This window comes from Brassica rapa, chromosome A07 (genome assembly GCF_000309985.2).
Source record: "Brassica rapa cultivar Chiifu-401-42 chromosome A07, CAAS_Brap_v3.01, whole genome shotgun sequence".
Taxonomy (NCBI): Eukaryota; Viridiplantae; Streptophyta; class Magnoliopsida; order Brassicales; family Brassicaceae; genus Brassica; species Brassica rapa.
Window position 1 is genome coordinate 20,025,246 of NC_024801.2, and position 21,182 is coordinate 20,046,427.

Consider the following 21,182-nt stretch of genomic DNA (forward strand, 5'->3'; position numbering starts at 1 on the left):
TATGAATGTTTTTCTGTTCCCTCTTTTGATTCTCCATTCTTTATCAGATATATTATAATGTTTTTTGATTGAGATATATGGTCCATTGTCAGTTTTGAAAAGTTTCCTTGAAAAGTCGACGTGAAGGGAGTTGGAAACCCCGGCCCAGATCCGTCTGACGTGGCGGCAACACCAAAGGGCCTTTTTTGGCAACACCGTGTCAGCAAATGCTAAAACGACAAAAGATCTTCAAATATCAGAGGAGACGGACGAATCATATCTGTATATGTTTTTTAATAAGGTGGGCCTCACCAGATTCGCAACCCATTACTTTAAGTAGCAACAGAGTGTCGTCTCTTCACAGTATAAGTCAGTCGTTGGCACATACTATTAAAATATCATTCACTCCGTTGAGTAGACGAAAAGAGTGCATTTGTTTAAATTTTAAATAAGGAAAAAAGAGGAAACACTGCGAACAATTTGGATTCTCCACGTTTTTATTTATATATTTGGGGGGTTTGGCTCTACACCTACTCCAAGAAGCCATCCAAGTTGTTGTTTAGGGCTTTTTTTTTGACCAGTCCAGGCGAGAGATCTCTTCATTTCTCCAATGGCTTCCTCTTCTCTCCTCAGATCCGCCGCCGCCGCTGCTGCTACTCGCGCTGACTTTTTCTCGTCGCCGTCGTGTGATCATTCCAAGGTTAGAGTCACGACGTTTTTGAATCTTACTGATGATACTAGTTTATCTATGTTTAGTTTCCGATTCTGATTCGATTTTCGATTTTCGATTTTGCGTTAGCTTAGGTCCTGCTTTGATCTGTCTTTCGTAATGGTGACGTTACTCTCGTTTTTGATCTTTCGTTCTCGTATGTTGAAATGGCCTGTGGTTTTTGGAAATTTTATTTGTTGGATCTTTCAGTATGTCTAGTGAGCTCAGATAGTTTAGATTTTAACAAGTATCTATCTGGTAACTATGTAAAAGTTATATACTCGAATTTTTAGTTGTTTTAATTTGATTTGAATCTTTTTTTTTTTTTGTTGTCTCATAAAAACTCAGGTGTCTTCTTCAAGTCTTGGATTTAGCCGCAGCTTTTCTGGTGCTGCGATTGCTACTGGGCCATCTTCGTCTTTACAGTTCTGTGCCAAAACTCTGTAACGAGTCATGTCATTGTCTTACTGCAGCTTTTTTTTAATTTTCAAGAGTGTTTTTTTTTATATGTTTAAATGTACAGAAGATGCAATGCAAGAGCTGTGCAGCCCATCAAGGCTACTGCTACTCAAGTGCCAGCCGCAGTTCAAAGTAAGCACGAAAAAAACTTGCTTGGGTTTATTTGTTTGTTGCTTCTGCTTATTGGTGATTTTCTTTGATTAGGGTCAAGTAGCACCGGAAAGACTAAGGTTGGGATCAACGGTAAGTGATTGATGCCTCCCAATTCATCAGTTTAAAGGGCCCCCAACCTTTTCATTTCTTATAGAAGCTCCTTTTTTCAATGGTTACGACAGGTTTTGGTCGGATTGGAAGGTTGGTCCTCCGCATTGCAACATCCAGGGATGATATTGAGGTTGTAGCAGTTAATGACCCTTTCATTGATGCCAAGTACATGGTAACGGCTATATCTTCAAACGCTATTTTTTCGTCATCTGAGTTGCTTTCTTGCTTTTGCTTTAGCCTGGTATAGTTTGAGAAAACCTTCAAAAATTCAACATATATTAAATCCTCTATCCCCTATTTTTATAGGCTTACATGTTGAGGTATGATTCTACTCATGGAAATTTCAAGGGAACCATCAATGTCATTGATGATTCTACTTTGGAGATCAATGGGAAAAAGGTTAATGTTGTCAGCAAGAGGTATCGCTTCAAAATGGCTTGTTGTTTCCTGCAGATCAGATAACACGCTATCTAGTTTAGAACATAACATCTTTTTGTAACTCTTTCTCAGAGATCCAGCTGAGATCCCTTGGGCTGATCTTGGAGCTGATTACGTCGTTGAGTCTTCAGGGGTATTTACCACCCTCTCAAAGGCTGCATCCCATTTGAAGGTGCATTTTCATACAAACATACGTTGGCCTCCTAACTTGTGATCACATTTAATTCCAATAACCCTTGTTTTAAAATGGCATATGCTTTTGCTTGATACTTCATTTGTTTTGCAGGGTGGTGCAAAGAAAGTGATAATTTCTGCCCCTTCAGCTGATGCACCCATGTTTGTTGTTGGGGTAAACGAGAAGACATACCAACCCAACATGGATATAGTCTCCAATGCAAGTTGTACCACCAATTGTCTTGCACCTCTTGCTAAGGTTGGTAATGTTGCACCATTATCTTCTCCCTCGCTTGTGCCTGTTTTTAAACAATAAATCATTCATTGCTAATAGTCTCGCTAAGGTCACCAACTTGACTGTTTTTGACAGGTGGTGCATGAGGAATTTGGTATAGTTGAAGGCTTGATGACAACTGTCCATGCAACCACTGGTCTACATCTCTTGCCCTCCTTCTGTACATAACTGTACATTACGAACCTGATAAAACTAACCTATGTGTGTTTGTTATCTTTTCTTTCCATATTCAGCTACTCAGAAGACTGTGGATGGACCATCGATGAAGGACTGGAGAGGAGGCCGGGGAGCTAGCCAGAACATTATTCCTAGCTCAACCGGTGCTGCAAAGGTACCAGTGTACAACCATGTAGTTATCCTAATTCTGGAACCATATCTGAGCCGTGGTTTTTATGATCGAAACAGGCTGTAGGTAAAGTTCTGCCAGAATTGAACGGGAAACTTACGGGAATGGCATTCCGTGTACCAACACCAAATGTTTCCGTTGTGGACTTAACTTGTCGACTTGAGAAAGGCGCCTCTTATGAAGATGTTAAAGCAGCCATCAAGTATGCTTCCTCATCACAGTATTATCTTTTCCTGAGTTTTAGTGTCCAACTCGTGCTAACTCCTCCTGGTTTTGGTTAAACCTCTAACAGGTTTGCCGCCGAAGGACCTCTAAAAGGCATTCTCGGGTATACAGATGAAGATGTCGTCTCTAATGATTTCGTGGGTGATTCAAGGTTGGTCCTCTCTTCTTTTCTATCCATCTGAATCTTGCTTTGTGGTTAACTGACCAATGTGGTGATTTCGATTTTGTTATATAACAGGTCAAGTATCTTTGACGCCAATGCCGGGATTGGATTGAGCAAGTCCTTTGTGAAACTTGTCTCTTGGTACGACAACGAATGGGGTTACAGGTACAGTTCTCGTCTTCTCATCTCAATCAGATATATCAACTAGATCTCAAACACTTACAGTTAGTCTCCCAAATTTTACTTGCAGCAACCGAGTTCTTGACCTTATAGAGCACATGGCTTTGGTAGCAGCCAGCCGCTAAACACACAACTCGGTTCTTCCACAAGCATGAGACTTTCTACTTGGATTGGTTTGGGTTCTATTAGTTGCGATATCTTTTAAGGAGGTTTAGTTTGAATAACGAGCCTTGCTTATTTTTGATTCTGTTTCAGTATCTTTAACTACGGATTTGGTCTAAAAGACAAAACGATGCGACTCAATAAGATATTTGTTGTACTTTACCAAGATTAGCTTTATCAGTAGCATAAGCAACAATTGTTTGGGAGCTTCTTTAGTGCATCGTTTAGCTTTGCCTTGGTATAAGATCACTGACCACTTCACATCAAAACAAAGAAGTTCTCAAACATGAAAAACTGAAATTTGATTAACGAACCGAGTAGGCGAGTAACCAAGAGCGTAACTCTACCACGTTTATAGAAGAAAGCGCTTTACAAATTACATCTTACAGGCCCCAGGTTAAGGGTTATTGCAGTCTATTTCGAATATACTTAGGGCCCAATTAATTTTGCATGTTTATCTATCATTTACAGTCCATTTAAGTATTTGAGTCTGGCTATGAAAATTTTTAGAGGCCCATATGTTGACCTACTTGTTTAGGGTTTCTTGTAAACCTAGCAGATTCACTATATAAGCCGCCTTTTCCATTGTTTCATACATCAACCAAGAGTCTTCATTCGTTTTTACTGACTTCTTGTCTCCTTTAGATCTTGTAGCTTTATGATGTTTTATGCATTTCCTAGCCTGTGATGTGTGAGATTGTCCGTACCATCTGAGATTTCTCCTTGATGAGTTGTATCCTCTAAGTTCTGAGGCTTTGGATCTGTTTATTATATACGTTACATTCTATTGTTTTGTTCTTTTAATGTTAGGCGAGGATGATGAGAAAAGATTACCATCAAACTTTGAGAGATTCACAGCTCGTTGATGCATACTTCTTTTTTTTTTATAACCTGAGCCTAGTTTTGCTTTTGATGAGATCTGCTCTGTTTTGTCTTGTTTTGTTTTGAAAGTGTTTTGTCGTTGTGTTTTGAACCGAAAGGCAACATTTTAGAGTCGCTGGTGCACTTTTTATTATCAATAATGTATTAAGCGCTGTTTGTTGCCGAAACTGAATGTGGCTGATATTCTGGTACGGGATCTAGTTTAAATAGTTCATGTGCATTCAAAAGGCCTTACATACCTATGATTCCTCTGACCTTTTTGTTTCAAATTATATGTAGTGTTTGGTTTTTGTTTGCTCATTAAAGGCAACAATTTAGAGTCTCTGATTCACTTCTTGATAGTGGGTAAAGCGCTGTACGTTGCCGATATTGACTTTGGTTCAAAGATTTCTTTATTGGCTTCAAAGTGTGTTTTGGCCAATACGATCAATGTTCCTAAATCTCTGTCCCTAAATTAATATTGTATCTGTTTTACAACTTTGCACTTGCCTTGAAGACTCGATTTATTCCCAAGACTTTGAACCATTGAACCATGGAACCATTTGACTACAGACAACATGAACTTGAAAACGTAAACATAATCCTGAACATTGGTTGATGAAACCCATATATTAAAGATGTTGGATTGTAATGAAGAACTACAGTTGAATTCAATTTTGACAAATAACTTACTTCCATATTGTAGAATAATTAGTAACGAAAGTTCAAAAGTTGACAATCGTAACACCAAAACTAGCAGCATGACATTGGTTTTTAATTGTATAGTAGAGTATAATAAATCGAAATTTACTAGTGTATGATCCGTGGGCTTTTTTTTGGTTCCTCAATTTTCGTTACGGACTCCGGCACATTGAAAGAAATATTCCCTAAGCTTTATCATGTTTGACTGGTACTGTAATAACATTTTAATTTAAAATAGTTTTGTTATTTGTTATTAAAATTGCAAAATATCAAATGCTTTTGTATATACACTAAAGATATTGTTATCCTACTACGTATGTGAAGAAAATACATCAATTGGGGTTACAATGTCTAAATTAGTTTATACAAATAATACTTTTTAAAAAAACTTTGTTCGTACTAGAACTTCATTATTCTTAATTGAAAAAACAACAAAAAGAAATTAAATAAATAAATAGATAATTAAGAAGTCAGAAGCATAACATATCCTGGAAAAGAAAAAAAAACAGAGAGAGTTTAGAGAGAGAGAAACCCTAGCCGCCGCTGTGCCTTTCCGGCGTTCGACGCTCTGTCGACGTCGGAGCTCCGCTCCTTTCCCTTTCCTTGTTTTCCTTTTGCTTCTGATAGTGTCCCTTCCCTTCTTCGATATGCGCGTTGTCTCTGGTCCCTTCGGTCTTCAGATCCCAGATCTGGCCGTGTACCACAGTCTCCGAGTTTCTGGAGCGACGGCGAGTTGAGTCAGGAAGGTGGCCGTTGTCGGAGGTCGGCTTTTAGGGTTGGATTTTGGTCGGAGCAATTTTCCCTTTCCGCTCTGTATTCTTCCTAAGATGATAAATCACGTCGTCTTAGTTCTTCCCCGAGCGTTCTATGTTCTGTTGCAGGATTATTGGAAGAACCATGGTGGATTTGTCATCTGTACCCGTCCTTTTCATTCCTGAAGAACAAAGCTTTTCTCTTGGAGATGAAGTTTCGTTCTGTTGGCGGCTCTGCTTTGGATTCAGGTTTAGAAACCTGCGTCGGAGCTTGACGTGTATGGTCCGTGTTGTGGCTAGGGTTTGTGATAATGTTGGCTGATGTCTTGTCCTCAGTTCTAAATGGGTATTGCGTAGAATCTGTTGATACATGGTATGCATCAGTAGTGCCTGACCAATGGGTTGACTAGGATTGGAAACCTTATCTAGCGAGTGTTGTTGTTGGTTCTCTTTTTATTAGAGTTGTGGGGTGTGGCACTCATTGTGACAATTTCAGTTGCAGAATTCTCTTTCAGTTAGTGGTACAGTGATTTCTCGTTGATGTGGTCTGGTTTAGAATGCATTTGTTGTGGAAATCAATCAACGAGGCTTGTTTGTGTGGAGGTGTTTGGGAGGCTTCTATCTAGGTGTAAAAGTGGACGTCAAAGAGTGCGTTCAAACCGTATCCGAAAGTTGATTGGATCGTGAAGCGGTCTTACTTGTCGGGTTGTGAAGTCGTGGTTCCTGGTTACTAGTGGGGATGGTATCGTTCGGCAGGCTATAGGCGGCAGCGATAGATCCGATTTGAGAAGACTGAGGGTCTTCGGGTTTTGAAGCGGATGGAATCGTTGGTTGGCCGAGGGCAGCTTCGATTTATCCAGATCACTGTGGTTCCTATATTGGGAGGGTCTTGGGCATTGAAGTGTTATAGGTTTGTCTACAGATGTTTTCGTTGTGGTGTTCTAGTTTCCCTAAAGTGCCTTGGTATGGGCTGATAGGTTCTTTCTTAATCGTAATTGTTTTGTGTCTGTAAGCTGCCCTGGTGTGGGCTCAAGCTGCTCCGTTGTGGGCTAAAGTTGCCTTTTCTATAGGCTTTTGTAACAAACTCTTGAATGAATGAATATTTTCAGACGGAAAAAAAAAAAAAAAAAAATTAAGAAGTCAGAAGAAAGAAAAAGACAAAACAGGGCTCTAAGGTTTGGTTACCACTCAAAATACGAACAGCTGTTTATCTTCCACCAAAGCACTTCGTGCATCATCCTCTTCCCCCTGTCTGATTCTTCGCCGTGAAAAAAAGTAAAGACAATAGAAGCTCAGCTAATAGCTATGGCGTTTCTTCTCCCTAATCTCTCTCCTTCATTCCTTCTTCAAACTGGAAAATCCCTCAAAGAGAAACCCATTTCAACCCATTCTCTATCCATATCATCATCTTCTTCTTCTACCAATAGCTACGAGTTCGAAGAAGGTAGTCTCTCTCTTCTATCTCTTCCTGTCCAGGCTCCTCCTGCTCCAGGCGCGCAGGTTAAGACCATGCCGAATGAGAAAGATAAAAACCAGCAGCAGGGCAAAGATGAGTTCTACATCAATCTCGGTTTAGCTATACGCACCCTTCGTGAAGATTTGCCTTTGCTCTTCACCAAAGATCTCAACTACGACATTTACAGGTCTCTTTCTCATCTTACTAATTTTGATGAAAAATCTAGAATTATAGCATTTGAGATTCTTATTTGCTGTTGTGTCTCAGGGATGATATAACACTGGTGGATCCAGCGAACACTTTCTCTGGGATTGAGAACTACAAACTGATCTTCTGGGCACTCAGGTTTCATGGCAAGATTCTCTTCAGAGATATCTCACTTGAGATCTTCAGGGTTTGGCAACCATCAGAGAACATGATTCTCATCAGGTGGAATCTCAAAGGTATACCTAGAGTTCCATGGGAGGCCAAAGGAGAGTTTCAGGGAACTTCTCGCTATAAACTGGACCGTAATGGCAAAATCTATGAGCATAAAGTTGATAACTTGGCTTTCAACTTCCCTCACCAGCTCAAACCTGCCACTTCTGTTTTGGATTTGGTCACTGCTTGCCCTGCTAGTCCTAATCCAACATTCATGTTTGGCTCTTCGTACTCGTCTTCTTGGATTGAGTTCTATCAAGCTGTGCAAAGGACACTAGACAAGCAACAAGACCAAATCGTTATGCAAGACCGTTTTGTTATATGTTCATAGAGCCGTTGATGTGATCACACTCAGATGTATATGTATATATACACTCTTGCATTAATGATAATATACATACAATGTGCAGGCATATGTAGATGTGGTTGACTTAGGAAAGCAAACCTGTGTAACCCCATGAGCTTGTACAACTTTGCCTATCGAATGTAAACAGAATTCATTGTATTTATTGTATGTATCACACTCTAAATTGAGAATTTTTTTGAATAAGAACATATTATATGTTCAAAGTTTGGAGCAATCAAAAACAAATAAACACTCTTTGCTCAAGTAGATGACAGATATCCTTTACGGAGAGGTTGCAACCGCAATGAGGTCTCCAGGATTTGCCGTGGACCCATATGTCCGAGGAGGAGACCTAAAAGTTTCAGACATAAAAACATAACAAAAACAAAAATACAAATCAGAAGCCATCTATGTTACAACGGTGATGATAGATGATGCATTATCATGCTTGCGTTGTCAAAGTTCACATTCTTTGGTCAACTAGTCTCCAAGATTCATAACAGTTTCGTGTGGGTATGAGAAGAGTCATATAATATATGCCCATTTGGGACACTCACCTTCAATCCTAGTCGCGGTAAGGTGTGAGATCGATTTGGAACCGCTGCTTTCCTTTTGTGACCCTCTGCCAAAAAATTTAAGAATCAAGATCATGCCATCGCTGATGGTGTATAGGAAGACAGATTTTGTAAACAATACATGGAACGATAAAGCAATAAAAGACTTACAGCAATCGCGATGAGCTCCTCTAGGAGTTCTTCTAAATGACGCAAAGGCTTTGAACAAAAAAAAACACAAGAATATTCATATCATTTCCAAAAACGAGAGGGATACTTGTGCTGTTGAAGTGAGGATAAATTCATGGTATTAGCAAGGACACAAAACTCACCCATTGAGTTGGACCATCAACTGGAGCACTTAGAGGATCATCATGAACCTGATCAATAATCAAATGCAAACAAAGAAACCAGGATTATATGACCAAATCATTGATGAACTTGATAAAATGTCAAAAAGGATGTGGTGTTCTAGATGGTATCAAAAAAGTTAGCATACCTCCATGAAAATTCCATCGACGCCAACTGCTACAGCTGTTCTGGCAATGCAGGGTATTAACTCCCGAAGGCCTCCACTAGCAACACCACCACCCTCCAACTGCAAGAGAATGCAATGTTTTTGCGTTCGATGTGTATTCGATTGGCTTAAAAATGAAAATAGCTGTTTTCACAAAGGACCTTACCTTTTTGCCTGCAGGTTGTTGTAGTGCATGTGTTATATCAGCAACCTGACACCAGTAATTAAAACGAGTAGGTTAAATTATATATTGAATAATGTGCAATATTAAGCAGAATACACGACGTGAAAAAAAAAAAAAAAGATGAAGCAAGGTTTACATACAACAGGACAATTAGCTTCCCTCATCCATTCAAAGTTTCGTGGATCTACTATCAAATCATCTGATAAAAAAAAAAAAAAACAAGCAGAGTCAATCGGACAATTGGAAAGACTGACCAAAAAGTAGTTTCAGCACCATTTTATAAGTCTCAAATTACTGCCATGAGATTTTGAGAATCTCTAGTTTATTTTACACTGCTAAATTACATGGACTCAAACAACATCCTAACGCCTGCTACCTACATTCAATATCTGTACAGGAGATGATAACTTACTGTATCCGAACATGGTTCCTCTTTCACAAACCATCACATTCGGATTCCCAGCCAGCCTGATCTTCTCAGCCGAATTTTCCATGACCTTAGAGTTCATCATATAGAGAATACAGTCATCAAAATATTCCTAGAAAAGTTTATTAGCAGCTCGAAAAGCGTAAAGAAGAAACAACTCACAGAAGGAGCACAGAACTGTCCTTTCTTAATATTGATAATTTTTCCGGTTTGGGCTGCCGCAACCAGAAGATCTGTCTGTGGAATTATATTTAACAGCTTAAATGATAAACCAGATGATAGAAATATATCCAAGATTGGAAGTTCGAAAGCTACAAAACAGAAGCCTTGAAGAATAAACAGTTTAGAGTCTTGCCTGGCGACATAAGAATGCTGGTATCTGAATTATATCAGCAACCTTGCCAACTTCTTCACACTAAATAAAACAAAAAAAAAGCATCAGAAGATAACAAAGACTTGCGGAAACTCAATTCTATGAGGTGAAATACGTTCGGTTATATACCTGATACGCCTCATGAACATCAGTTACAATTGGTAAGTCATATGCTACTTTCACCTTCTCAAGAATCTGCGTTGGAGAACCATAAATGTAACCATCAGTGTCTTGACAAAAAAAAATAAAAATAATAACGCAACTTATTGTTCTAGTAAATGGTAGCATCATAAGAGAAACAGAGCTACTTGCAACAATTTGATCCAAAAGTCAAAGAAGAACTTAAACTAAGATTACTGCAAGCAATTTCAAAACTAGGTGAAGGTTTTTCAAATGAAAGATCCTAATATTCTAATCATTTATACTTATTGTTCTAGCTAAATGGTAGCAAAGCATCATAAGTGAAAAGTAAGTAATGCAGCCGCTGGCAACAATTCGATATATAGGTGTCCAAGAAGTCCTAACATCTTAATTATCTATACTTAGAGATGAAAAGCAAAGAGAAGAAAGATACCTTGAGACCCTCAGCCATGCCAGGACCTCGGAAGGACTTAGAAGAAGTTCGGTTAGCCTTATCAAAACTTGACTTGAAAACCAGAGGCAACCCAACTCTACGCCATTCACACAGACACACATAAAGAAAGGTAAGTAACTTGAGAAAGGAAAAACCACAATGTTGAAGATGTAAAAATAAGCTAATATTATATGTGAGATCTATTAATACAAAAGATCTCTCTCAGACAAAACACGAAGGTAATGCAAAAGTAGAAAGAATCATACTTTGTGGCAATGTGTTTGATGTGCTTGGCCATTCGAAGGATATGGTCCTCGGATTCGATCACATTAGGACCAGCCAACAAGAAGAATGGTTCAGCATCCTAATTAATACACACTCAAAAATCAAACTCAATCTCACATTCGAAATTCTGATAAGCGAAAAAAAGGGGGAGAGATTCACAAAAAAACCTTAAGCTGATTGTAGAGTGGTGATGTTGCCGCCATTCTTTTCGGAAAGCTGAAAAGCTGTAACTAACTGTTCGAGACAAATCAGAATCAAATTTTCAGAAATCTGAGAGCTCTAATTCGATCACGCAAGGAGAGAAGGGAAGGTTAAGGAATCTGACCTATTAGCTTGATCTCGAAGTTGCAGAGTGAGAGTGTGAAGGGAAGTGAGATCTCTTCTTGCCTTTTAACGCGTGAAAAATGTTTGGATACGCTGACAGATTAATTCCTCCTATCCAAGATAAGAACTTACCAATTGTAAACTGATTTATTTTATTATTATAAATTACAGAAAAATATCACAATTTAAGGCTATATAATTAAATAGATTCAATAGATCTGCTTTCACCATTGAACTCGTTTTTAAATATTTTCTTCATAAGTCTATAGTATAATTTATAAATAGGTTCTTCTAAAATTGAAATCTTTTTGTAAATAAACTATTAGACATGCTGCAACTCGATTCTTGATTTTTAGATTAGAATGATGTTGAATAATTTATTTTGTTAATTCTATAATTTTTCTACCATTTGATGTAAATGAAATAGAATACTCACATTCTCAAAAATATACAAATAAAAATTCTCTACAATTTTGATTATGAATGAATAAAATAAAAGTATTTCATTTTTAAACTAAATCTATTCATCTTATTCGATCTATTTTAATTCCACTAATTTTATTACATAGTTACCATTTACATGCATAATGAAACCTTGCAAAATTATCAGTTTGTCGAATCCATGTGTAACATTTCTTAAAATTGGCAATAGAACAATATATTTGAATTAAAATAAATTGCACTGATTAAATATAATTTTAAGGCGTAAAATATAATTTCCATTACATTTTCAGACAAGTATTAACTATGACAGGTACGAAGCATGGGCAGGCACAGCTAGAAAACGAGCGACATTAACAAACTCATGACTTTTGTTGTTTTTAAAATGACTTTGAAGACATGATTGGTTTGGGAGGAAACATAGATCTAAGCTCAGGAGCAGAGCTTGGGAACATCACATTCAGCTTATGCATCAATATATCAGCCCGTGACGGTATCTCGTTCAGAAGAAACTGTTGCACGATCGGTTTCTTGAACCATTCCATCACCGAATCTCCTGGTGCCCTCAACACCACTTTGCTGACTTCAAAAGGCGACTCAACCGAGCTCAGCATCTGAGCAATTACAATCTTCAACGTCGGTCCTGTGACTAGCTTAATACGCCTCGGGACCACACCGTAGTAAAGCATTCGTTTTCTGAACCTGTGGAGAGTGTGAACCACGGCTATGAGCGCTGCTCCAACGGACAAGTTTCTCACGTCGAGAGACCAAGCGATGTGTTGGTCAAAGACGATGGCTTTTGGGAAGAGTTTGTTCTCGTAAGCTACTTTCCAGACACATCTAGCTCGGTTTATCTGACCCATTAGGACAAGGTAGTTGAGAAGGACGTTGACAAAGTACCTAGCAGCTCCTTCTTCGAGCTCGTAATCAATCCCTTGGTAAAACTCTCTCACAAACGTTAGAACCGGTTGTTTCCTCTGTTCTGGACCTGTGAAGAGACCGCACATAAAGGCGTGAGCTTTGTGTTTAGTAGTGCTGAGGATCGACATTAACTGTCTCTCTTTATCTTCGTCTTGGCAACGGACGAGATGAGCGAGAATCGAAGTGTAAAGCACCAAGTCAACTTTTCCAGAAGAATGCACTAGCGTCTCCAACAAAGGCCTTGCTGAATCGTATAAGCCATTCTTCATGCATGATTCGAACAACTGCCTGATGATGAAATTGTTTGTTTTGATCCCTGAAGAGCCCATGAACCTCAGCCACTTCAAAGCGAGATCAACAGAAGCATCTTTGATGTATATCATCAGAACATCGCTAGCGCAGACGTCTACAGAATACCCCATTGCTTTCATCTCGAGTAGTATCTTCCCTGCAACATCAACAAGTCTTTTGTTGGCGAGAAGTGTAAGGAGAGAGATGTAACTGCTCAGTCCAGGCCTTAACCCAGCGTTAGTCATGGAGTTATAGATCTTCATTGCAGAGTCTACTTGCCCAGAACCAGCGTGCATCTCTAACAGACACGAGTACGTGGACGGTGTCGGTAAAAACCCAGCTTTCTCCATGTCTTTGAACACCGACATTGCTACTTCAAGCTTTCCTGATTTTGCATGAGACTCAATGATCATGGTGTACAATCCAAAGTTTGGTCTGAAACCTGAACTCTTCATCTCATCCCAAAGCCTAAGAGCAGTATCAAGCTTCCCGGCTTTAGCATATGAATCAATCAAGGAAACGAACATAGTTGCTGATGGCCTATGACCAAAGCCCTGCATCTCCATGTAAACCTTCATCGACGTGTCTAACCTACCAGCCTTCCCCATTGAATCAACAAGTGAAGCAAACACACTAAAGCTTGGTCGTAGCTTCCTCTCTTTCATCTGCTGAAAAAGCTTGAAAGCTGCATCAAGACGCCCCGATTTAGCCAAACTAGGAATAATCAGCTCATAAGTCGACCCATCCAACAAAGAATCAGTCTTCTCCATACTCTCATAAATCTCAAACGCCTTATACGGCAAGCCCTTGTTCAGAAACAACATCATCAGATTATTATACGTCTGCGTATCAATCTTGCACCCACAATCCTGAGCCTTCTTGAAACAACAGAAAGCAACCTCCAGCTTCTCAGCTTTAGCCAAATACTGAATCACCTGGTTATAAGCACCAAGCGAGTGATGATGATCACTCCTCCTCCCGGAGTCTTGAACCATCTCCTCAAAGAGCTTCTGAATCCCTTCGAAATCCTTCCCCTTGTTCAACCCATCAAACAAAACCACGTAACACTCATCACAAGGAACATACCAAGGCTGCTTCTTAACCCACCTGAACAAACTCAACCCCGCGTCAACATCCTCAACGATCTTCAACGACTGCTTAACGTGAACCATGCTAGGTAAAAACTGGAGCTTGTCTAAATGGGTCTCAAGCTCAGGCCCCCATTTCCACCTCTGCACAACCTCAACGATCTTGGCAACAGCGGAAGCGTTCATCAGAGGCTTCTTCAACCCACCGACCATGACATGATCGTCAACCCCTGGCTCAACGGATCTTATCCCCTTACCGCTGTGTATCACACTACCAGACTCGTCTAAATACTCTACCTCCTCGGTCCAGGAACTAGACTCGCTGCTACAGAGACTCCTATAAAGACTCGGACTTTGATTAGCTACAGTGTTTCTCGATACGGAACAAACCGTGAAGCTACGCAGTAATCGGATGCTGGGGGAGTGAAGATTGGCGGCTAAGCTAAGGTTTAGTGGAGATGGAGAAAGCAATGGAGTCTCGGCGGAGATGGTGGTGCTTCGATTAAGCGTGGAGATGACATTTCTGGGGATTGATTTCGCGGTTCTTAGACGGAGCATCGGAGAAGATGTAGAGATGGAGACTATTGGGTCATGTGATGCGAATTGAAGATTGAGAGAATCGATTCTTCGTCTCCTCTCCTCCTCACTCGTTAGGCTAAAACCCTAGAAAGCCTGAGACTTTAGAAGCAGAGGAGGTTTGCTCAAAATGGATTATATTATTGTTATTAGCATATTTACAATACAGTCCAAAGAGCTGCACACAAGTAATCTTTTGGACCAGTGTTTTTTTTTTTGTCAACTGTCTCTTATGTTTAAACCAAATTTTAGTAGAAACTAGGATAATACCCGCGTTGAAACGCGGTTTTTTTCAACTTAACCGATAAAAATTATGTATTATATACAATAGATTTGTTGTATTATTTATTCAATTTAACTTAGATATTAATTTCTTTAAGTTAAACTTTGATAGTTATGTATTTATTTGTTTCTTTGTTCTTAATACTATAAATAAAGAATGAGTTAAAGGTAACGCAACTTTCATACAGAAATAAAATAAAGCTGACACAAATAAAACAACCCACCATCTGCTATAAAAGTCATTAGCAACCAAACATGTATTTGTAAACACTTGCTTCTGTTTTTTTAGGTTTTAGAATGTTTATTTATGTTGTGCAACCTCATGGTTGCTGCTGGACCTGTGATTGAAGACAAATACACGTTGTTCTGATAGATAAAAAGCAAGTCATTACAGAGGACTTTGTCTCTTGGTTTAAGGCAAGACTTAAAACAAAAGATGTAATATTTTCTCTAAGAAAATAGAATTAAATCAGTAAAGTCAAGTTTTGGAAACCAACATTCTCTGACAAAAAACATTTTTGTTCTTCAAGATCCGTAAAAAAAATTGATTATCCAAAGTTGGGTTCAGATATCATAATCATTAAGTTTTTAATAAAAAAAATAGAATAGAGTTTTAGAGACAAATAAAACTATGCTCGAAATCAAATACATTAACAACATAAGTAATTACTCTAGAACCTAAAAAACAGAAGAACATGTTTGTATTTTTCAGCCTTCACTTTCTTTTGAACAGAGCTGCTAGGTTTTTTAGAATTGCGATCATTTAGTTTTCTCTTTCCTTTGGATGGTTTTGGAGAAGGTGTTCCATGGGAAGATGAAGGTGGTGCATGATTTTGAGGACTGCTTTAAACAGGTTCTTCTTTGGTTGCAACCTTTTATTTTGAATTCGTAAGGGGATGAAATTTGTCTATTCCTCCACCGCTTTAAATATAATGAGTTATACACTACCACAGATAAGAAGCTGCACATATATATGTACATTATTCTTCTGTTTCTTAACCAGCATGAGTCCATTTCTTATAATAAAAAATCTGAAGTTGAGATCATTGGCGTATGAAGAAGAGACTATGAGGAATGTGCCGAGACCCAACACAAGCTCCAACGATTCATTTTATTCCATCATTTAAATATATGTAGATGGAATTATGCATACTAAGTCATCAAGAATTATTTTATATTAGGGTTATATATAGGTTCACTAGACCTCTAGCTGCATCTTCAGCTATTTCAAGCCTTTTAATCAAAAAGTAAGAGGCTTTGGAGAATACATCCATCTCGTTTTTGACTACTCTTGTGGCTGCATCTCTCTAGGATTTGTTCTCATCTTAAGCAAACCTGATACAAATCTTGCTAATTCTCTATGTAAGAGCTGTGGATATCTGATGTATATGAGATAACAGTTTTGATCGGGGAAAAAGAAACAGACTTGAAAATATGAGAGTGTACCTTTTTGTTGTTGATTACTTGATGACTTCTTGTGTTTATTTTTCTGAGAACTGAGATATCATTTTCTTCTGTTTATGTAAACAACCCAGAAATTGAAATTAGGGTTTGCCAAAATCAAATTATAAACAATCAAAGAAAGAATCAGACGTATTTGGGCTAAGGTTCATATTTACCTTGAGATTTGTGATTGCAATGTAAATACACTGAATGAAATTTCTAAAGAATAGTCCAAATAAAAGATTACATCTTAAATGATAGATAATTAAATGTGATGATTTCCTATAAGATAGTCCAAAGTAAAATATCACACATGAAAGAAGTCATGACTTCTGTTTTAATATATAAGATATACCTCATATTACTTATATGGTTTCTTGAGATCGTTTACACTTTGTGAAAATATATTAATAATCTTGTGGTAAAGAGATTTTAAAGAATCTATCATTGAACAGTTATATTGTCTTTTGACTTATGAAACTATATTTTTATTTCTAAGTCAATCTAATAATTTGCTGTAAAAAAATTGATCTAATTATTTATTTAAATGTTATAAATGCAGATTTATTATGGTGAATCAAGTAACTAACTTTTATTTACTATTTGATATTTATTCAAATAATTTTAAATATGGTAAATTAAGATTATCTGTGATAAATTATTTGTATAAAAAACTAACTGTTTCTTAAATCTTTACGTAAAGATTAACAATTTTTCCACAAAATGTGGTATAATACAGATTCTTAATCCAATTAATATCCTACTCTATTAGTAGATTAAGTAATTAAGTCAATATTAAGTATATTGTATAATTAATGTGTATATTAAATGGTAGAACTGTTAATAAGTCTAAAACTTAAACGTCAACTTTCATGGTAGATAAAAATAGGACTCTATTTGAATAGAGTAGATGTAGTTGTGAAAAAATAACTCTATTCAATCATATCTGATTTACATAGAAAAATACTCTTTTCATCCTTATTTTATTTGCTAATGAATTTGCATTGACATTTCTGATTTTGGAAATATAGATCAAGTAACATTTTAAAAATTACTTTTGCAAAAAGCGAAATTAACACTTCTATCTGAAAATAAATGTCGTACTGCATAGAGCAATCTTTCTATCTCAGCATATAAAGTCGAGAAGTTTCTTCTTCTGCAACTACTAAATCTGAATGATTCAACATCCATTTAGTCTTTAAACTCTGCCATAAACCATTAGCTGTTGTTACTATCAATCCATGAGGCATAGATTTCACAAATCCCACAATCAAAAAAGAAATAGTGTGGAATTTTTAACTAGGTGATTCACATCATTTTCAAGCACCATTAATAACAGTCTTACCAACACTATATGGTAAAAAAACAATAAATTAAAAGTTGTTGTCAACAAGATTGAATCATATAAAGGACTTATTATATACTTTTTATGTTCCTATTTTCATTTATTTTGTTAGCTCAGCTTGGCGATGAAGGGAACAAGCCTGAAAAGCCTTGACCAACTCTATTATCTGTCAACCTCCAGGACTTCTGTTCCACGAAAGGTACGAGGGATCTCCGAGTTGCCTGAAACTCATAAGACAACAAATATCATTTCACTGTACACAATCATTGAGAAAATATTAACAAAATGATGATGATGAAGAAGGTACCTTGGCTTAACTAGATACAATACAGAGAATGTAACGGCCAGGAACAAGCAGATGCTTCCCACAGTCAGGTAAGCAACCCCGAGGAAATCATTCCTTCCACCTAGCCAGCTAGTTGTTGATAGCACGAGCTTCTTCTCACCATTGAAGCTGTAAGTGTTGTAGTTGTTCTCCAACAAGACCATTATGGTATCACCAGCGTTCAGATCCGTTTCAATCTTCCCATACAGCTTCCTAAATATTGGCAAAGCCGCGGTTCGCATCCACACTATCAGGTCTTCGTGCTCACTCAACTGTATAAACAAAGAACACTCTAACTTACAACTGTTAACAAAAAGAATCTAAAGTGATCAGGGCCGGTTCAGGACACAACCAGATGAAACATTCGTTTTGGTCTCTAAATGGTTGAACTTTTTTTTCATTAAGATTAACATAAAAATGTTTATGATTTCTAAATCTCAGATCCGGCCTGAAAAGTGATACATAAGGTTTTTTTTATTACCGGTTTCTTGGGATCAAGAATTCCACCGCCTATAGGTGCTCCTGTCTGAAAGTTTTTAGGGTAGACATTTTTCCCAAACTTGCTGTCTCTGTCACTCTTCCATGAGATGTCTTTCTTATTCACAAGAAGCTCTTGGCTATTTCTTGAAAATTTATAAGTATCATTGAACAAACTCCAAGCAACAAGACCACATGGAACAATTGGGTGTCCAGCCACATTATCCTCAGGTGCACAAGTCTGCACATCATTCTCTTCTTTTGGACTTCTTAGCTGTGCATCGTTTCGGCTTTTCACATACCTACACATAGAATCAACCAGACTTGTAACTGATACCACCAACACATATTCATGACGTGAAGCCCTCATGACAATACCGTCTATGGTTTTGGTAGTAATTCTCAAGTTGGTAATATACATAGACAGGATGTTTCATAGTTTTTGTGACCTGCAGAAACAGAGAAAAGTTTGTGAAGGAGCCATAAATAAGAGAACAGCTAACATATTTATACACCACACAGAAGAAGATGTCTACCGTTATTGTTCTGTTACACATTTTATCTCCTTCACCCTGTATGTAACCGACCTTGTTGGCCCTAGATGATTCTGGAACACAGTCTGTGTCATATCGATCAACAATCTCGATCACCTTCATGCATGTATGATAATGAAACAAATCCTCAATAAGCTAGGAAACAAACATGAGAAAAAGACAGAAAACATTAGCCTAATGAAGACATACTCCCTGAGAAGCAAATAGGCAGATCACTCCGAGGGGAATGAAGACCACTCCAGCAACAAGAAATGTCAAGATCACCTGCAAATAGAAACTAGCAGTTAGAAAATAGAAAAGGAAGTAACATTCGATGTGACATAACAGAGAAGGAACTCACCCAGCTTGGAGTAAGAATTGGCTTGCAAGCTGGAAGCTCCTGCTGAGTAAATCTTGAATCTGGTAAGGAATATTTTGAGGATAACACAACACTTGTTAAGAACAGAGAGAACCCAAATCAAACTCCACGATTTGGTTTAATGGGAGAAAGATGGTAAACGTTACAAACAAAAAAGCTATAGTAATCCAACAACCAAACGTAAATTTATACAATAATTCAATATAAAATAAAATTTTCGTCCAGGACGAGGATAGATTAAGACACAAAGCTGATGAACAGTATCTAGTCGTATACATCCAAGAATCAAGACCAAGCATAGAATATACAAGAATGCCTTGTGTACACACATGTAAAGATAGATTTTGCCATGATACGAAACATGGTGATCAAAAGGCATATAAATAAACATCATAAACAAAGAATAAAGTTTCTGACTTTCCGTGGGAGAAAAAACAAGAAATGCATCAATGTATGTAAGGCATGAAAAATTGTGAAAGTTAGGGGTGATAGATAGATAGATCACATTTTGGTCGCTTCGATGTTTTCTTTACACCGGAAGGCTCAGACGGTCCTCCTCCTCCACCAGAACTCATTGTCGAACCAAATCAAAGGATATTTTTTTTGGCAATTCTGAATAGAATAAATGATGGAGAAACAGATCCAACTCTAATGGTGGCAAAGAATGTTAGGTACGAGATGATAAAGAGAGAAATCATTTTTGGTAAAGAATTGGAAACTTTTGTGAGTACTATGCGGAGGAGCCAAAACGTGTACTATATTTATAAACCGTATTCTTGTTATCGAGTTTTTCCTTTTCTGTAAACAGTATGTCTAGTATACTATACTAGTAGTGTATACAACAAGAACCTCTCATAGCGAGAGAACTTTTTTCTCGAAACCTTTAACTTTCTTATAAAAAAAAAAAATTATTTCAGAAGGTTTAAAGTTAGTTGACAGGATGAGACTGTTCGGTGTTTTTGCTTTCCAGTTACGGTGTTCCCGACCGACTTTGCCTCTGGCGTTGCATCGGTTCCTCTGATGATTGTCTGGCTTTAAGCGGTGGTTTTTATAGCACTTGCTTCGCCTTCGCTGGCTTCTGTCTCCAAGAAGTAAAGACTTCTTTAGTATTGCTCTCGCTGGCACCGTTAGATTTACGGATCTGCTCCTCTCTGTTCGACTGCCTTTCGCTCTGAACCTCCAATGATTCTCCTTTCCAATTAATTGAGTTTTTGCATCTTCAAACTTATCTTCATCATCAAAGATGCCGGTTCCTCACATGCAAGATAGTTGAGATGTAGCATTGATTGTAGGCGGTTGATGTCGATTCGTAGATCCACCAGTTTTGACTCTTCGGTTTGAGCATTTGTGAAGATTGTTTTTTTTTCAGTGGTTTGCCTTCGTCGTCGGCAGAGCTCTGTCGCATCTCCTCTCTGGTTCCGGTGGAAGGAAGCGGCTCCTCGTCATGACCCATATTTATTGATTGTCGGGTGATCGTCCACGTGAAAGATGATGTGTCATTGCTTGCTTTTTCGATGGGTTTTCTATTGTGGGCTGAAGGCCGCAAGTTTTTTTGTATTGGGGCATGTCTGTTTTATTGTTTAAGTTGGACTTCTGTTTAATCCTTTTGTCTTTTTATTGTGTTGGACTTTATCTTTTTGGACTTAGCCTCTTAACAAAACTTTGAGTTGACCAAAAAATTACGAATAGTGTAATGTCTTGTCAATAGGCTCTATGACCGTACACTTGTCTTGTGGGTCCTACCATCCAACCGACCACTGATATGTTAAGTTTTATATGTTATTTTCCGTGTATTAGTTTCATGATATCGTCAATAATTTCTCAGATGTCATCCATACACTATTTTAATTTAAGCATGCTTAATTCTGAATTCTTTAATTATGACCGAAAATAATTGTATTTTGTTGACATA

The 21,182-nt window shown here is 37.8% G+C and overlaps 5 protein-coding genes and 2 non-coding genes across 8 annotated transcripts; 4 read left to right on the top strand and 3 right to left on the bottom strand.

Moving 5' to 3' along the window:
* Positions 1 to 299: 299 nt before the first annotated feature.
* On the top strand, positions 300 to 3,602 carry LOC103830479 (glyceraldehyde-3-phosphate dehydrogenase GAPCP1, chloroplastic). Its single transcript, XM_009106276.3, has 14 exons — positions 300 to 679; positions 1,037 to 1,113; positions 1,212 to 1,279; positions 1,352 to 1,390; positions 1,483 to 1,583; positions 1,718 to 1,830; positions 1,922 to 2,021; positions 2,136 to 2,282; positions 2,394 to 2,454; positions 2,552 to 2,649; positions 2,724 to 2,866; positions 2,957 to 3,040; positions 3,128 to 3,217; positions 3,303 to 3,602. Exons 1-14 carry the CDS (start codon positions 590 to 592, stop codon positions 3,355 to 3,357), a joined length of 1,266 nt encoding a protein of 421 aa, XP_009104524.1. The 5' UTR covers positions 300 to 589; the 3' UTR covers positions 3,358 to 3,602.
* A 471-nt stretch (positions 3,603 to 4,073) lies between these two features.
* Positions 4,074 to 4,150, top strand: LOC117127026. The gene has a single exon (XR_004449786.1). It is a non-coding gene; the product is annotated as a small nucleolar RNA snoR117 (small nucleolar RNA).
* Positions 4,151 to 4,202: 52 nt separating this feature from the next.
* Positions 4,203 to 4,293, top strand: LOC117127024. Its single transcript, XR_004449784.1, has one exon. It is a non-coding gene; the product is annotated as a small nucleolar RNA snoR116 (small nucleolar RNA).
* A 1,139-nt stretch (positions 4,294 to 5,432) lies between these two features.
* Positions 5,433 to 8,090, top strand: LOC103830481. The gene is made up of 2 exons (XM_009106279.3): positions 5,433 to 7,352; positions 7,433 to 8,090. Exons 1-2 carry the CDS (start codon positions 7,015 to 7,017, stop codon positions 7,914 to 7,916), a joined length of 822 nt encoding a protein of 273 aa, XP_009104527.1. The 5' UTR covers positions 5,433 to 7,014; the 3' UTR covers positions 7,917 to 8,090.
* LOC103830480 (2-dehydro-3-deoxyphosphooctonate aldolase 1) lies at positions 8,046 to 11,294 on the bottom strand. Of its 2 annotated transcripts, XM_009106278.3 has the most exons (15): positions 11,171 to 11,287; positions 11,013 to 11,079; positions 10,827 to 10,924; positions 10,561 to 10,657; positions 10,116 to 10,181; positions 9,969 to 10,028; positions 9,776 to 9,850; positions 9,599 to 9,683; positions 9,327 to 9,385; positions 9,169 to 9,213; positions 8,985 to 9,083; positions 8,818 to 8,865; positions 8,657 to 8,704; positions 8,489 to 8,553; positions 8,058 to 8,283 (listed from the first exon to the last, which is right to left on the bottom strand). In XM_009106278.3, the coding sequence occupies exons 2-14, from the start codon at positions 11,046 to 11,048 to the stop codon at positions 8,497 to 8,499; spliced, it is 873 nt and encodes a 290-aa protein (XP_009104526.1). In that variant the 5' UTR covers positions 11,049 to 11,079; positions 11,171 to 11,287; the 3' UTR covers positions 8,058 to 8,283; positions 8,489 to 8,496. The 2 variants fall into 2 exon arrangements, 1 of the variants encoding a protein (XP_009104526.1); XR_004449618.1 differs by having other exon boundaries at positions 8,046 to 8,283; positions 8,489 to 8,704; positions 11,171 to 11,294.
* A 542-nt stretch (positions 11,295 to 11,836) lies between these two features.
* Positions 11,837 to 14,711, bottom strand: LOC103830482 (pentatricopeptide repeat-containing protein At1g79490, mitochondrial). Its single transcript, XM_009106280.3, has one exon. It carries the CDS (start codon positions 14,466 to 14,468, stop codon positions 11,991 to 11,993), a length of 2,478 nt encoding a protein of 825 aa, XP_009104528.1. The 5' UTR covers positions 14,469 to 14,711; the 3' UTR covers positions 11,837 to 11,990.
* A 2,770-nt stretch (positions 14,712 to 17,481) lies between these two features.
* Positions 17,482 to 20,712, bottom strand: LOC103830483 (ALA-interacting subunit 5). Its single transcript, XM_009106281.3, has 8 exons — positions 19,776 to 20,712; positions 19,253 to 19,311; positions 19,102 to 19,176; positions 18,895 to 19,008; positions 18,737 to 18,807; positions 18,363 to 18,660; positions 17,864 to 18,153; positions 17,482 to 17,777 (listed from the first exon to the last, which is right to left on the bottom strand). The coding sequence occupies exons 1-8, from the start codon at positions 19,843 to 19,845 to the stop codon at positions 17,726 to 17,728; spliced, it is 1,029 nt and encodes a 342-aa protein (XP_009104529.1). The 5' UTR covers positions 19,846 to 20,712; the 3' UTR covers positions 17,482 to 17,725.
* Positions 20,713 to 21,182: the final 470 nt, after the last annotated feature.

Coding starts and splice junctions, on each gene's coding strand:
- LOC103830483 (XM_009106281.3), bottom strand. CDS start 19,845: ATGAGTTCTGGTGGAGGAGGAGGACCGTCTGAGCCTTCCGGTGTAAAG. Junction 19,177..19,252: donor CAATTCTTACTCCAAGCTGG/GTGAGTTCCTTC, acceptor TTCTATTTGCAG/GTGATCTTGACATTTCTTGT. Junction 17,778..17,863: donor TTGTATCTAGTTAAGCCAAG/GTACCTTCTTCA, acceptor TATGAGTTTCAG/GCAACTCGGAGATCCCTCGT.
- LOC103830481 (XM_009106279.3), top strand. CDS start 7,015: ATGGCGTTTCTTCTCCCTAATCTCTCTCCTTCATTCCTTCTTCAAACT. Junction 7,353..7,432: donor CTCAACTACGACATTTACAG/GTCTCTTTCTCA, acceptor GTTGTGTCTCAG/GGATGATATAACACTGGTGG.
- LOC103830479 (XM_009106276.3), top strand. CDS start 590: ATGGCTTCCTCTTCTCTCCTCAGATCCGCCGCCGCCGCTGCTGCTACT. Junction 1,391..1,482: donor GACTAAGGTTGGGATCAACG/GTAAGTGATTGA, acceptor TGGTTACGACAG/GTTTTGGTCGGATTGGAAGG. Junction 2,283..2,393: donor GTCTTGCACCTCTTGCTAAG/GTTGGTAATGTT, acceptor TGTTTTTGACAG/GTGGTGCATGAGGAATTTGG.
- LOC103830482 (XM_009106280.3), bottom strand. CDS start 14,468: ATGCTCCGTCTAAGAACCGCGAAATCAATCCCCAGAAATGTCATCTCC.
- LOC103830480 (XM_009106278.3), bottom strand. CDS start 11,048: ATGGCGGCAACATCACCACTCTACAATCAGCTTAAG. Junction 10,925..11,012: donor CACTCTACAATCAGCTTAAG/GTTTTTTTGTGA, acceptor TGTATTAATTAG/GATGCTGAACCATTCTTCTT. Junction 9,684..9,775: donor GACAGTTCTGTGCTCCTTCT/GTGAGTTGTTTC, acceptor ATGAACTCTAAG/GTCATGGAAAATTCGGCTGA.